Source organism: Canis lupus, chromosome 13, assembly GCF_048164855.1.
Source record: "Canis lupus baileyi chromosome 13, mCanLup2.hap1, whole genome shotgun sequence".
NCBI classification, from domain to species: Eukaryota; Metazoa; Chordata; class Mammalia; order Carnivora; family Canidae; genus Canis; species Canis lupus.
Window position 1 is genome coordinate 22,167,564 of NC_132850.1, and position 12,537 is coordinate 22,180,100.

The window sequence follows — 12,537 nt, forward strand, 5'->3', positions numbered from 1 at the left end:
GATTATAGTTAGAAGTAATTTGGGTGTTTCATGGATAATTGAAGTGTTTCATATTTTTCATTAAGGCAAAACTGAATTACTTCTCTTTAGCTGCCATAAAGATGTTTATTTTCCTAATCTTTCTTAAATTGAGTGTATAAAAGTCTCTTTCCCATTGTGATGGATCATAAAGATGTACTCTCACTAAAGGTACAAAGTAAATGAAAAAGAAGAATTTTACATTTGAGATCAGAAGGCCAAGGCTGAGTCCTACTCTTCAAATAATGACATATTTTATATTTGGCAGTTTACTTCAGCACAGTTTCATCATCTATAAAATGGGGCAGGTTAACTAGACTATGACCTTTAAGGTTTCTCCTAACTCTAATATGTTACGTTCTAGATTAAGATTTTAGGGTAAAAGGAAGGAGAGTTCAGTAGATTGAGTCTCCAGTAAAACATACTTTGTGACAATCAAGCTGGTCAAGATTATAATTGTTTAAGAATCCTGTAAGACATATTATTAAATCCCTCAAAATGATGTCTGGCTATTTATGTGTTTAGGTTAAACGTAATGGTTCTCAAAATGGTTTGCTTCTTCTTAGGTCCCCGACTTTTCCTTCCTTGCCCTATGGATGTAGAAGGTTCTAGAGTATGGTTCATGGACCTCTGGAACTATTCTTTGGTACCTTACATTCTAGAAGCAGTGAGAGAAGGTCTTCAGGTATCGTACTCAATTTTCTTTACTATTTAAAAACAAGCAAAATCGTCCTTTAAAGTAAAAAAAAAAAAAAAATGCTCTTTTCTCTGGGTATTTATAACAGAAAACTGAAGGCATGAGCTATATAAAGATGCTGGTAAGGTTTTAAAGATCAACTAGTATATAACTATTTATTTACGTATTCTGTTCTGAGACTAAATATGTAGGAGAAGGAGAAAACCTTTGTTCTAACAACTACCCATTTAAGGCCAAACAAACTTACTGCTGTAGGTAATAGCAGTCAATTGATAGCTAGTTAATTGGACATTTCTTTATCTTATAAGTCAGGCATGTTAACATGGGTCTTGATCATTTATTGTCTTTTAGTTCCAACAAAATAAAAGACTATACCAAAGATTTTTATTTTTTAAGAATAACGTATCCATTTTCTGGATTCCTCCAAAACTCACATCAACAACAAGATGTGAGTTGAGTCTCGCAATTTCAATCACTGTATATGAAAAAGAAATTTGTGAATATTTGTAACATTTATAACATTCTAGAAGTCATAATTTTTAAAACTAATATTTAAATAAATTATTTGTCCTCTTCAGATAGTTTCAGTATTTAATAAGCTATCATCCAAGTCTTTACATATAAAATCCTCTTTATTTCATATTTGTTTACTCGTACATATAAAGAAAAAGATGATTTTACAAACTCAAAAACAGTAATATCTAAGAATACTTAGCTCTTAAATCTCATTTTTTAAAAGTGCATAGGTTCCTTTTTTAACAATTAAATTAATATTATTTATAAAACACTGTCCTGAGAATGATAATTTTATACAGCTTCTATTCAAGCAAAAGTATAACCTCTAGAGTAATATCAGTTTCCCAGACTAAAACAAAACTATTTTGAAGAGGGATTAAAAATGTCTTGCTTCTTGCTGTGGTTCTAGATGTTAAGGAGCAAGATAGTGTAAGTGCTGAATCAGCCACGATGTAGGGAGTGTAGGGGGGACATCCAGAACACAGGAGAGGTAAGACAGGAAAACCCTTAGCGGGTGGACAGTTCTCATTGCTACTAAAGGATGTGCTCCGCCACAAGTCCGTTGGTAGGTGATATTCCTGGGGCCGTCCATATATGTTTTCTGTAAGAAAAGGAAGAAAAGGAATCATGTATGTTTTGAACTATTCCCTTGAATCTACTGGTAACAAAGAACCTTGAATTGGAGCAAGAAGTGAAAAAACAAAGCCTGATTGCAAAGATGAACATCCGAGTTGAGAGGAGTAGAAAATCTCTTTTCAAATGAATGCTTTGATGAGGAAACATATGGGGAATACTCTCCGGCAGATGTTCTAATTGGAAAAAAAAAAACTGGTGATACAAAGGATTCTGATTTTTAATCTGGTGATTCTACCTTTATTGAAATGTCAACAATCAATTTATAGTATTCTAAATATTAAAATATTTTGTATGTTATAATTTTACAATATTTTATAATATTTTAATATTTAAATATTCTTTCAATTATTTTCTATAATACCTATTTTACACCAAAATACAGAATTGGGCCTATTTAGCATTTTATTGGTCAATTCCAATTTTACTATCCTTGATGAATCTTTAAAAGGCTGGCATCAGTCGATTCTAGCCTGCATGTTCTTTTTGTAACATTTACTTTCCAAGAATTACACATTTCCTTCGATTAGCTTAAGTTGTACAGCAGCCTATATCTTATAGCTCTATAAAGTAGGTTTTTAACTGAGGGAAAACTTTTGCTCCAAAACAAGAGAACTGTTACCCCTGCCGTCATCTCCCAAGGGATACACAGATATCAGGACCTGGCACTCACTCACTCGCTTGCTCTCTTTCTCTCTCTCTCTCTTTCTCAAGGAAGGCTGACACAAACTCATTCAGTTCCTCCTGGAGAAACCCAAAAGATAACTCCAAAGCAATCTGTGCGCCTTTCATGGTGTCAGTGTCCACCATTTTGCTTTTGTCTCACTGAACCACAATGAGCCATGTAGAACACCTCACAGTAAGCTATCTGGGACCAAATAGGCACCAGGTAACCAGAATTGGCCTCAAAAGAGTAGGTCAAGGCAGAGGGGAAGTACATCAAAGGACTAGTTTGCCCATGTTACTGTTCTCTTCTCTTCATTTTAGCTTTTCTTTAGAAAAGAAAGTCCTTGTTTACAAAGTCCATTCCACCTCTGTCTCTTCAGTGTGCCCTGCCTAATTTGGCTTCAAGATTGCTTCCAGCTTAAAAACTTTTTTTGTAAAAGATTTTATTTATTTATTCATGAGAGACATGCAGAGGGAGAAGCAGGCTCCATGCAGAGAGCCTGATACGGGACTCGATCTCAGAACCCCAAGATCACGACCTGAGCCAAAGGCAGATGCTTAACCACAGCCATGTGCCCACAGCTTAGAACCTTTTAACATAACTTATATTCATCTTGTCCCCTCTACTTCACTCCCAGTACTTTAACTAGCCTTTCTCCTCTCTTTCTTACTGACTCTGCTTGCATTTGAATCCTGACAACATTAATGCTTTCATTTCCCATTTTTCCTCTTCTTTTACCTCTGGCCTTATAAATAAACACCTAAAAAGAGTTTCTACAGGAAGCAATGAGATTATTAGAGGAAATTAATGCAAAGAAAATGATTATCAGAGAAAGTATTTTTATTTTCAAAGAAAATTTGAGTTAGAGTGAGGTTGGCAGAGAAAAGGTCTATGATTTTATTTATCATTTTTCCAAAGTGCACTTTAGTAGAGAACTCTATTTAGTGTCTAGCGTGGCTTTTTTCAATTCTCCATCATTGGAACTTTTCTTTCTCAACTGAGTTTTCTTTTGGTTTATAGAATTACTAATAAAGATAAATGTGGGCAGTGATTTCTATATGCATTTAAAATAAACCTCCCTCTTACTCTCGCCCAAATGCTGACCATCTATTCTAGATGTTCCTCTTTATTTTGCTTCTCCTTCGAGGTTAAAGAGAGTATGTAGACAGACATATATTTGGAATCTGGAAAACTGTATATGGACACAATTACCTGGAAAGTCCCATAAGAACTCAATGTGCAATGGAATCACTCAATTAACGGCCAACTATTTTACTGAATAGAAATGTATTCTATACGTATTAAACATGTGATCATTTTTTAGATGTATGGGAAACGGGCACCCTGGGAAGACCCCTCAAAGTGGGTGCTTGACACATACCCATGGAGTTCAGCGTCTCTGCCTCAGGATGGTCCAGCGTTACTTCAGTTGCGACCAGAAGATGTTGGGTATGAGGGCTGCATATCCACTAAGGAAGCCACAACCTCAAAGCACATTCCACAAAATGACACAGAAGGGGATCCTCTGGTAAGAAACTGATGTATGATTCTTCTAATATCATCTTAGTATGGTGTGTGGTCATCAATATTCAGTCATTTGTTTTAAAACTATTTCTCTTCGGTAGTATTTGGGGCTGTTCTGATATATATAGTCAACTTTAACTCTTTTGCCTTTGGCCTGCTTTCATTGGGTGAAATTCTTAAAACGAAAGACCAAATTTATATGCTTAAAAACCTAGAAACACTAAAACCAGGCTGAACTCTATGACCATAATTTTTATTTTTTTATGCAGAAAATTATATGAATAAATTAATAAATCTTCAACATTACATGACTCAATTCACTAGGTATTTAAGAGAAAACCAAATTCCATTCTTAAATTTACAAAAAAAAAAAAAGAATATAATGTATACTTGGAGAACTAAAGAATATTTTACATATATCAACTAATCTGACTAGATATACCATTAGTCTGTTGTTGCCTATGGTGGAGAAGACTAAACTGACTTGGAAATCAAAGGGAAGTTACTCTCCCTGATTGTGCCTCTCTTGCTTAATTTGCAGTTCTATTTGGTTTAATAAAGCCAGTAAAACGGGCAGCCCCGGTGGAACAGCGGTTTAGCACCGCCTGCAGCCAGGGGTGTGATCCTGGAGACCCAGGATCGAGTCCCACGTCGGGATCCCTGCATGGAGCCTGCCTCTCCTCTGCCTGTTACTCTGCCTCTCTCTCTCTCTCTATGAGTTTAAAAAAAAAAAAGTCAGTAAAACTCCAAACTATGAGTTTTCTGAGACTATTAAGTGGTGTTATTAAAAAGAAGACTTTATTTTTTATGTATTTTTTCATATGTACGGATGAACCCGTATAGATTGGGGTCAGTTAGAATGCGTTTATTAGCTTACCATTCTATGGCTAAAGAAATCACTGGACTTGCACAATCAATACAAGAAGAAAAGATACTGAAATAACAGCCATTATGTCATTTAAAACAGACAAAAAGGAAATGATTAAAAATCATAACCTATGACAATACCCAAGAACATAAAATGACTTGGTATTTTATGGGATATTCCTATACCCATAACCCAACATATATACATTATCATCTCACCTGACCAGTCTTAATGTTTTGAGGGTTACATGTGAACAAACTGATAGATTTTTAAGATCTTTTCCATGGCAAAATGCACACATGCAAAAAAAGTTTGTTAAACATTTCAAAGGGCTCCATAGAGTCATGGGGGTATATACATAGACTTGCTTTGATTCCAGAGAACTCTAATATAGGACTTCTGATATTGGACTTTCACTCTAGACCATAAAATCCTTAAGAACCTGGACTTTTATTTCTATAACAGGTAGCTGGCCCTTTAGCTCCTACATAGTTTAAAATTAACAGTGGTGGAGGAATTGGTTTGGATGCAGCATAATTGGGAGCAAGTACTAATTAATTGCTGATAGAATGGTTTAAAATTTAACAGAGCAAATATAGACTTCAGGGTACAAGTATGAGCTATCACCTCTGAATTTTATAACTTCTAGTCTTCACTTTGCAGTGTTGATATACTTACTGTATCTGTTCCAGGTAAGGAGAGGCTTTATAGAGTTTGTTTTGAGAATTACACTATAGAGTAAGAGACCACTAAGGAATGCCCTCAACTTCCCAATTCCCACAGTCCTGATAACTAAACCCATCCAGCATTCTTCCCTGGCTCTGAATGCTCTTGTCTTCTAGTATGGAAAAGAGCTCCAGAGTTTCCCATACTGAGTGGAAATTGGGGTTAAAAAAACTGATTCTTGGGGTACCTGGGTCTCTCAGTTGGTTAAGCGTCTGCCTTTGCCTCGGGTCATAATCCCAGGGTCCTGGAATTGAGCTCCGTATGAACAGGGATTGGGGGGGACAGGGGTCCAGGGGGCCTGGGAGTGGTTCCTGCTCAGCAGGAAGCCTGCTTCTCCCTCTCCCATTCCCCCTGCTTGTGCTCACTCGCTCTCTCTCTCTGTCAAATCAAAAAAAAAATTTTTTTTTAATATCTGATTCTTAAACAGCTGCTCAACTAAATATGTTAAGAAACAGGGATTATGATATGTTAAAAAGCGAAAGGCTTATCAAAAAGTAAATCTTTAGGACATTCTGATAAGAAAATAAATATTCTATCTGCTTTTATTTTGTTATAGATCTATAATTACTGTCATCAAGTGAAAATATATTTGCAGTCCAATCTAAATCAAAAATATTTGGGAAAAATCCACTATTTAATGTCAGAAATATGTTTTTGGATATGAACAAGGATACAAGTTTTTGGTGCATCTCACAGTATTTTATTCATCATCAACAAACTCATTCATTCTTTCAACAAGTATTTTTTTTTAAAAGATTGTTATTTATTCATGAGAGACACAGAGAGAAAGAGGTAGAGACACAGGCAGAGGGAGAAGCAGGCTCCATGCAGGGAGCCGGACGTGGGACTCGATCCCCGGTCTCCAGGATCACACCCTGGGCTGAAGATGGCGCTAAACCACTGAGCCACCCAGGGATCCCCTATTTCAACAACTATTAATAAGTATGTACTCAGCTAAGACCCGGTAGCCAGAAGATAAATAAAAGATCATTTCTGATCTCAGGAAGTTCACAGTCCATTAGCAGAGAGAGCCATCTACCCATATAAATGACAGTAAAATAGTGGTAGAGTCATACTAGAGGGAGTCCATTGAGGAAGTGATTAGGAGACAGCTTCCGAAAGGAGGAGATTCTTAAGCTGCCTCTAGAAGGGTGAATAGAAGTTCCTCGTGTGGTTACATGGAGAACATCCAAAATTAAGGAAGTGGCAGGTGAACCATGGAACGGCATAACAAAAATGATGACTTCAGGGGCTCTATGCAGAATGGCGGGATTAGAATAAGAAGGGCAAGAAAAACTAGAGGCCGAGGCCTATTTATCTTTGTGAGAAGCTAAAACTTGATCACACAGATAATGAGGGGCTACTGGAGGTGTTTGGGCAGGGGATTTACCTTGGCTAGATTTGCAGGTTATAAACATTGCTTTGGTAATAGAACAGAAGACAGATTAAAGAAGAGAAGATGGAAGCTGGGAGCCCAGCAGATTGGCAAATAGCAGGGGTGATAAGGACCTGCGTAGCGTGTTACAAATGATAGACATTATATACATGACTTTGGGTGTGGAGAATGCAGAGGAGAGGGGAGGGGAGGAGAGGAGAGGAGGGGAGGGAGGAGAGGAGGAGAGGAGAGGAGAGGAGAGGAGAGGAGAGGAGAGGAGAGGAGAGGAGAGGAGAGGAGAGGAGGGGAGGGAGGAGGAGAGGAGGGACATTGTTTTGCAGAGAATAATGATCTGTCGCAGTGACAGTTGGATCATCTGTAACCTTGCCCCCTCTGTAATCCCCCGGGACCTGAGTGCACAAAGCAACGCCGTGAGAAGGCAAACTAAATCCCGTGCGCACATTTATTAGGAACCTGAGACTTGGAACTTATTCTAATAAAGCGTATTTATTATATGGCACCATTTGCAAAGATTAAGACTTTAGTGACACTTGCATCACACCATAAAACTTTTACAACACTCAGCGTCCAAGTGATTTCCAGCATTCGTGACCGAGGTCAGAAGCGTGACCCTTCAGAGGGACCTCATTCACAATGCCTACTGCTCTCGGGAAAGCAAGAGGACGCTCAGCACACAAGCGTGTTCTACAAATTATCTTCACCCAAATGCTTGAACATGCGGCCAGCAACTAATGAGGGAGGAGCTGGCATCACAAAGGAGGGAGGCAAAATAATTGTGAGGGGGGTGGCCTGAGGGGGAGAGAGGGAGAAGGAGAGAAGGGGGGGGGAGCAGGTGCCGATGGAGACTTTTGGCTTTTTGCCTCATTGGGTTTGAGAGGTCGTCCCAGCGACTTCCATCCCGTATCTGTGTGCAGCTCGTTTAATAAATTCAGAGTTAGACTAATCGTTGTGTCGAAAAATATTGTCCTGAAGAATATTAAAATGACCTTAAGACTCAGCTATCACCGTAGCCTCTTTTTAGAAAGGCACGCATGCTAAAATTGGGGATTACCAGTGTATCATTGATTTCACGAGCATTTATTGAACACGCATTTTACACTGAGCACCCAAGCACGCGTGGCCCTAACACATGACCAAAGAATCCTTTTTTTAATATATATATATATAGATTTATTTTTTTTGTTTGTTTTTATTGGATCAGAGTCTCTATTTTTCTAATTTGGAAAAACAACAACAACAACTTGGATTACTTTATCAAATAATAAAATTACTATGCATTCAACAATATAAAGATCATTACAATGAATAGGAACCCTTGACGGGAAGACACGTCTTCTTCCCTTGCTGAAGACGTGTGCCGGTTTTCCTGCGCTTTCTAGAACCGTCGAACAATTTTTCCACAATCCGCTTTTAAACCATCTTTCTTTCTCTGACGGTGGGCCCGCGGATCTAGCAGCAGCCAAGCAAGGCGGCCGCCGTCTGTTCTGTGATACATGGAAGCAGCTGGCTGCCCTTCTCCCCGGGTGCTTCCACGCGTGTGTCCCCTTCCCTGGAACAAACATCACCACCGTCCTCTCAACTGGGAGCCTGGGGCAGCTGCTCTTGTTCCAGAAGCTGGCTTTTGTGTTCAGTGATCTATCAATTATAGTTTAGCCAGAAATCCGACAGCGATTCTTTGCCTCTCCCTCTTCAGACACCCAGGGCCTGCTCCCTGCCCCTCCCCGGGGCCAGCCCCGAGCCAGCAGGTGCGGTGCAGTGTGCTCCTGCCCCCCACCCCGGCCCGGGGGAGCGTGTGCGTGAACGTCCACGGCTTGCAGGTGCCACCGGCTGCTGTCAGCTTCTCGCCGTCCAGCAGCGGGCCCAGACCCAGCTGGGATGAGCCCTCCCCGGGCTCCCCGCCGGAGCCCCATTGGGTCACAAGCCCCCATCAAAGCACTCTCTCCAGGCCCCGTTTGGCCCCATGGCTTGCTGCTGGGGGGGTGTGCGTGGGAGAGCCGGTAGAGGAGCCCCAGGCGACAGCTGGAAGTCAAAGTCATGTCCCCATGGCCCTTGGCTGGGAGGTCAGGGTGCCTGGCAGGGCTCAGGGCCGCGGGCTGAGGGGGCTGAAGGCAGGGCCGCTCCCCGCATCGCTGCCACATCCACGTGTCTTTCTCTTTCCGCAGATGAACATGCTAATGAAACTCCAAGAAGCAGCCAACTACTCGGGCACCCAAAGCTGTGACAGCGATAGCACCAGCCACCATGAAGACATTTTGGATTCGTCCCTGGAATCGACCCTCTAGAGGGTGAACAAAGTTAGGGGAAAAGACTGACGCTCTTTCCAAAGGCCTGAGAGGCAAGGTATTGTCCCTACACCACTGCCAGTACGAAAGCGCCCTGTCGAGGGCCCTGCCCCAGAGCTGTGGTCTCCCAGGAGGCAGCAGGAGGAAGCCCGAACCGCCAAGATGCTCGACGGAAATGGAAGCTTAACTTTATTTTATTTCTAGGCGTTTTTATATCCGTGGGGCCCTGCACGGCTCCATTACTCAACCGGGAAGGACCCTCATGACAGGGCGACCGAATAGAGTGCACGTGGGATAGCCAGACTGGACTTTATTTTGTCCCTCTTTAAAAGTTTACAATGCAGCCCTTCTGTTGTCCCTTTTGTTTCCTCGAGGGGCCCTTCTCACCGCCCACCACCCCCCCAAGCAGGGCCCCTGCTTCCTCGTCCAAGCGTCCTTTGTGCCACACGGTGCTGGTCACAGGGCCCCAGTGGGATCTGTGTCGTGCGCTCACCCCATTCCAAAACGAAGCCAAGAGGCCAGTCCTCCGTAAGCACAGCCGGAAATGTGCGACCACCAGGAAAACACTGCTATGGCAAGCTGGAGTCGTGCCAGTGTCATTCTTAACTGCCACGTTCGCATGATGTGCTCCACCACCTTCCTCGTCTATGAGTCACAGGTTTTATAAGGTTGTTTTTACCACAGTGGTCTTTTGAAACCACCGGCCCACTCCCCGAACAAGAGTTTTATACCAATTATTAGTCAACACTGACAAAAGGCTTTCTTAGGGCTTTACTTGTTTGAGCCTTTTCAGTGAAAGAAGGAACATTTCCTATGGTGCTGTCTCACTGCCTTAAAACAGATTTCTACAACAGTTTAACAGTTGGTTTAAATCCTAAACCGTCGGTGATTTCCACTGTCTTTTCATTTATAACCAAGCAACACCAGTTCACACAGTAGCCTCTCATCTCTATATATCTGTTTTGGGGTTTTTTTGGTTTGGTTGTTTTGGGTTGGTTTGTTTTGTTTTGTTTTGTTTTGTTTCCGGAAGAATTGGATAGGAGAAAAATCAGTATTTTTCTACCCTTGAGAATCGATTGCCTGTCCTCCAAAATGTCCAAGTAACCCAGAAACCCTCTTTGACCGTCACTTAAAAGCTAAGACATGTGGCTAAATTCCATCCAGTTCTAGGCAAATGGTGTTTTAGAAGGAGGGAGATTTGGAAATCTCATCCCGCAGAGCTGGAAGTGCTAGATGCAACACGGACACAACTATTTGGCTTTCCTCCCCTATTCTTTTTGTGATTATGATTCCTGTTACTATTAGTTTGGAGCATGTTGTTTTGATTGCTATCATTGTACATGAGAAATTCAGCATTAAAGAACACTGAAGCAGTGAAGTCACTGTGGAAGAGGAAGCGCTTATACTGTAAGAGAAGGTTAGATTTGCACAGTCTACTGGGTAGGTATTGTAAATAATAATTTTAAAAACTTGCACAAATCAAAACAAACACACGCACACAAAAATGTATTTTAATCCTGTCGGTGTTAAGAGGTGTTTCACTTGCTGAGATTTCCTGTACATTGCAAACAAATACAGAATGCAGACCCTCCAAGCTATTATTATCTGGTGTGTTTGTCCTGTATTTACAGTTGTCATGACTATGCAGGAGCTATCAGTGCTAGAGTGAGCATGCTTCAAAACTGTTCATGAAGCCGATACATTCTTGGAAAAGTAAAAAAAAAAAAAAAAAGTCTGAAAGTGCATCTGTTGTGGCAGGCTTTAAAGAGAGTGCATGAAAACCGATGGGAATCATTGGAGAAGTTACCACCGCTCACAGAGGACGGGTTTTGAGTTTTTAGAACCGAAGGGCTAGGCCATGGTGTAGACGTGTTCTAAGCGTGTGAAGATGTGTTGCTTTCAGGATGGGCAATTGGTGCTACTCTCTGTGACCACCCGTGGGTCAGTTGCTATAGAACAATAACAGCACAAGACATCTGTGCAGTTTTCAGAGTGTCACTAAGTCCACAGGTCCTACACGGTGCTATTGCCCTAAGGGAAATCTGAACTGAATTTATGCACATAGAATTGTCACCCTAACTTTGAAGCCTCGAACATGGATCAAAACTGTTGTAAAACATCAATATATGTAGCTGGATGAGTGACTGGTTGCCCTTGTATAATATGTGATCTAAAAAAATTGCTAATCTTTCCCTGCCATTTTTGAGAAACACAGTCCAAACATGATCATAAACACAAATTCCTGCAATACATCCCAGTAGGTTCACCTAGTTTACAACTTAAACTAGTTTGTGAAACATGTGTCTGTATACATTTTATATTTTGTACATTTTTGATGTAACATATCATGTAAATAGGCAGAAACAGTGAAATAAATCATCTGAAAAGTTTTGTAGTCTTTGTAAAGCCCCAATAATAAGTACTTGGTGTCAATGGACTTAACTGGATGATGTATTTTCTATTGGTTTATTGTTCCTCTAGCTTGTAAACCAGCTTGCATATATTTTTTTGCAAATGTGCACCCTGTATCTGTTTAAATTATTACTTTGCCATTAAAGTGGAATTATTTATTGACAACAAGGTGTGGCGTCCATATATGGGGAGAAACTGAATGATTGTGCACCAAAAGTCTCAAGCTTTAAAATGGTGCTTGTAACTATTAATGCGCCATCAATGGGGATATGTGTGAATTTTTATTTTAGATACTCTATAGAAAGGACCACGTAGCTTTTAGTAAATACATAAACTTAAGGCCCGGGACATATTTTTTTTTTAATGAAATGTATACAGTAAGAATTTTTAGAAAACTCTCACTAGTCTTAGTGCTGGATTATAAAATACGAATTGATATAAAATAGAATGTCGATGTGACTTAGTTAAATCAACTAATCAGATGTTTCTTTATATTTCACTAAATCCTCAAACTTTTAGCTCTAGAAGATTATTTAAGGCAGGGTAATTTTTGGGTGCTGCTTAACTTTTTAATAGAGATTATAAAAAGAAAACTCCCTTTAAAATTAGGCTTTTTTTTTTTTTTTAAATACCTTGAGTTCCAACTCCAGTAATTAGAATGTATATTTGGATGATACAAGCAGGGTTTTGGTTTTTAGGACAGGAAAACTGTTAAATTAGAACAGTTGTAGAAGGGGGAAAAGAAAGGCATTCATTAAAATGGGTCAGTCAGCCAAAATTGATGCGTTCGTTTCTTCA

The 12,537-nt window shown here is 40.2% G+C and overlaps 1 protein-coding gene across 10 annotated transcripts in view; it reads left to right on the forward strand.

Moving 5' to 3' along the window:
- NAV3 (neuron navigator 3) overlaps nt 1-11,907 on the forward strand; it is a 355,345-nt gene extending 343,438 nt beyond the window's left edge. For all 10 annotated transcript variants that reach the window (XM_072772862.1, XM_072772863.1, XM_072772864.1 and 7 more), the window contains 3 exons: nt 585-703; nt 3,856-4,059; nt 9,208-11,907. In XM_072772862.1, the coding sequence (XP_072628963.1) occupies nt 585-703; nt 3,856-4,059; nt 9,208-9,327 (443 nt within the window). In that variant the 3' untranslated portion in view covers nt 9,328-11,907. The remainder of the gene's footprint in view (nt 1-584; nt 704-3,855; nt 4,060-9,207) is intronic.
- Nucleotides 11,908-12,537: the final 630 nt, after the last annotated feature.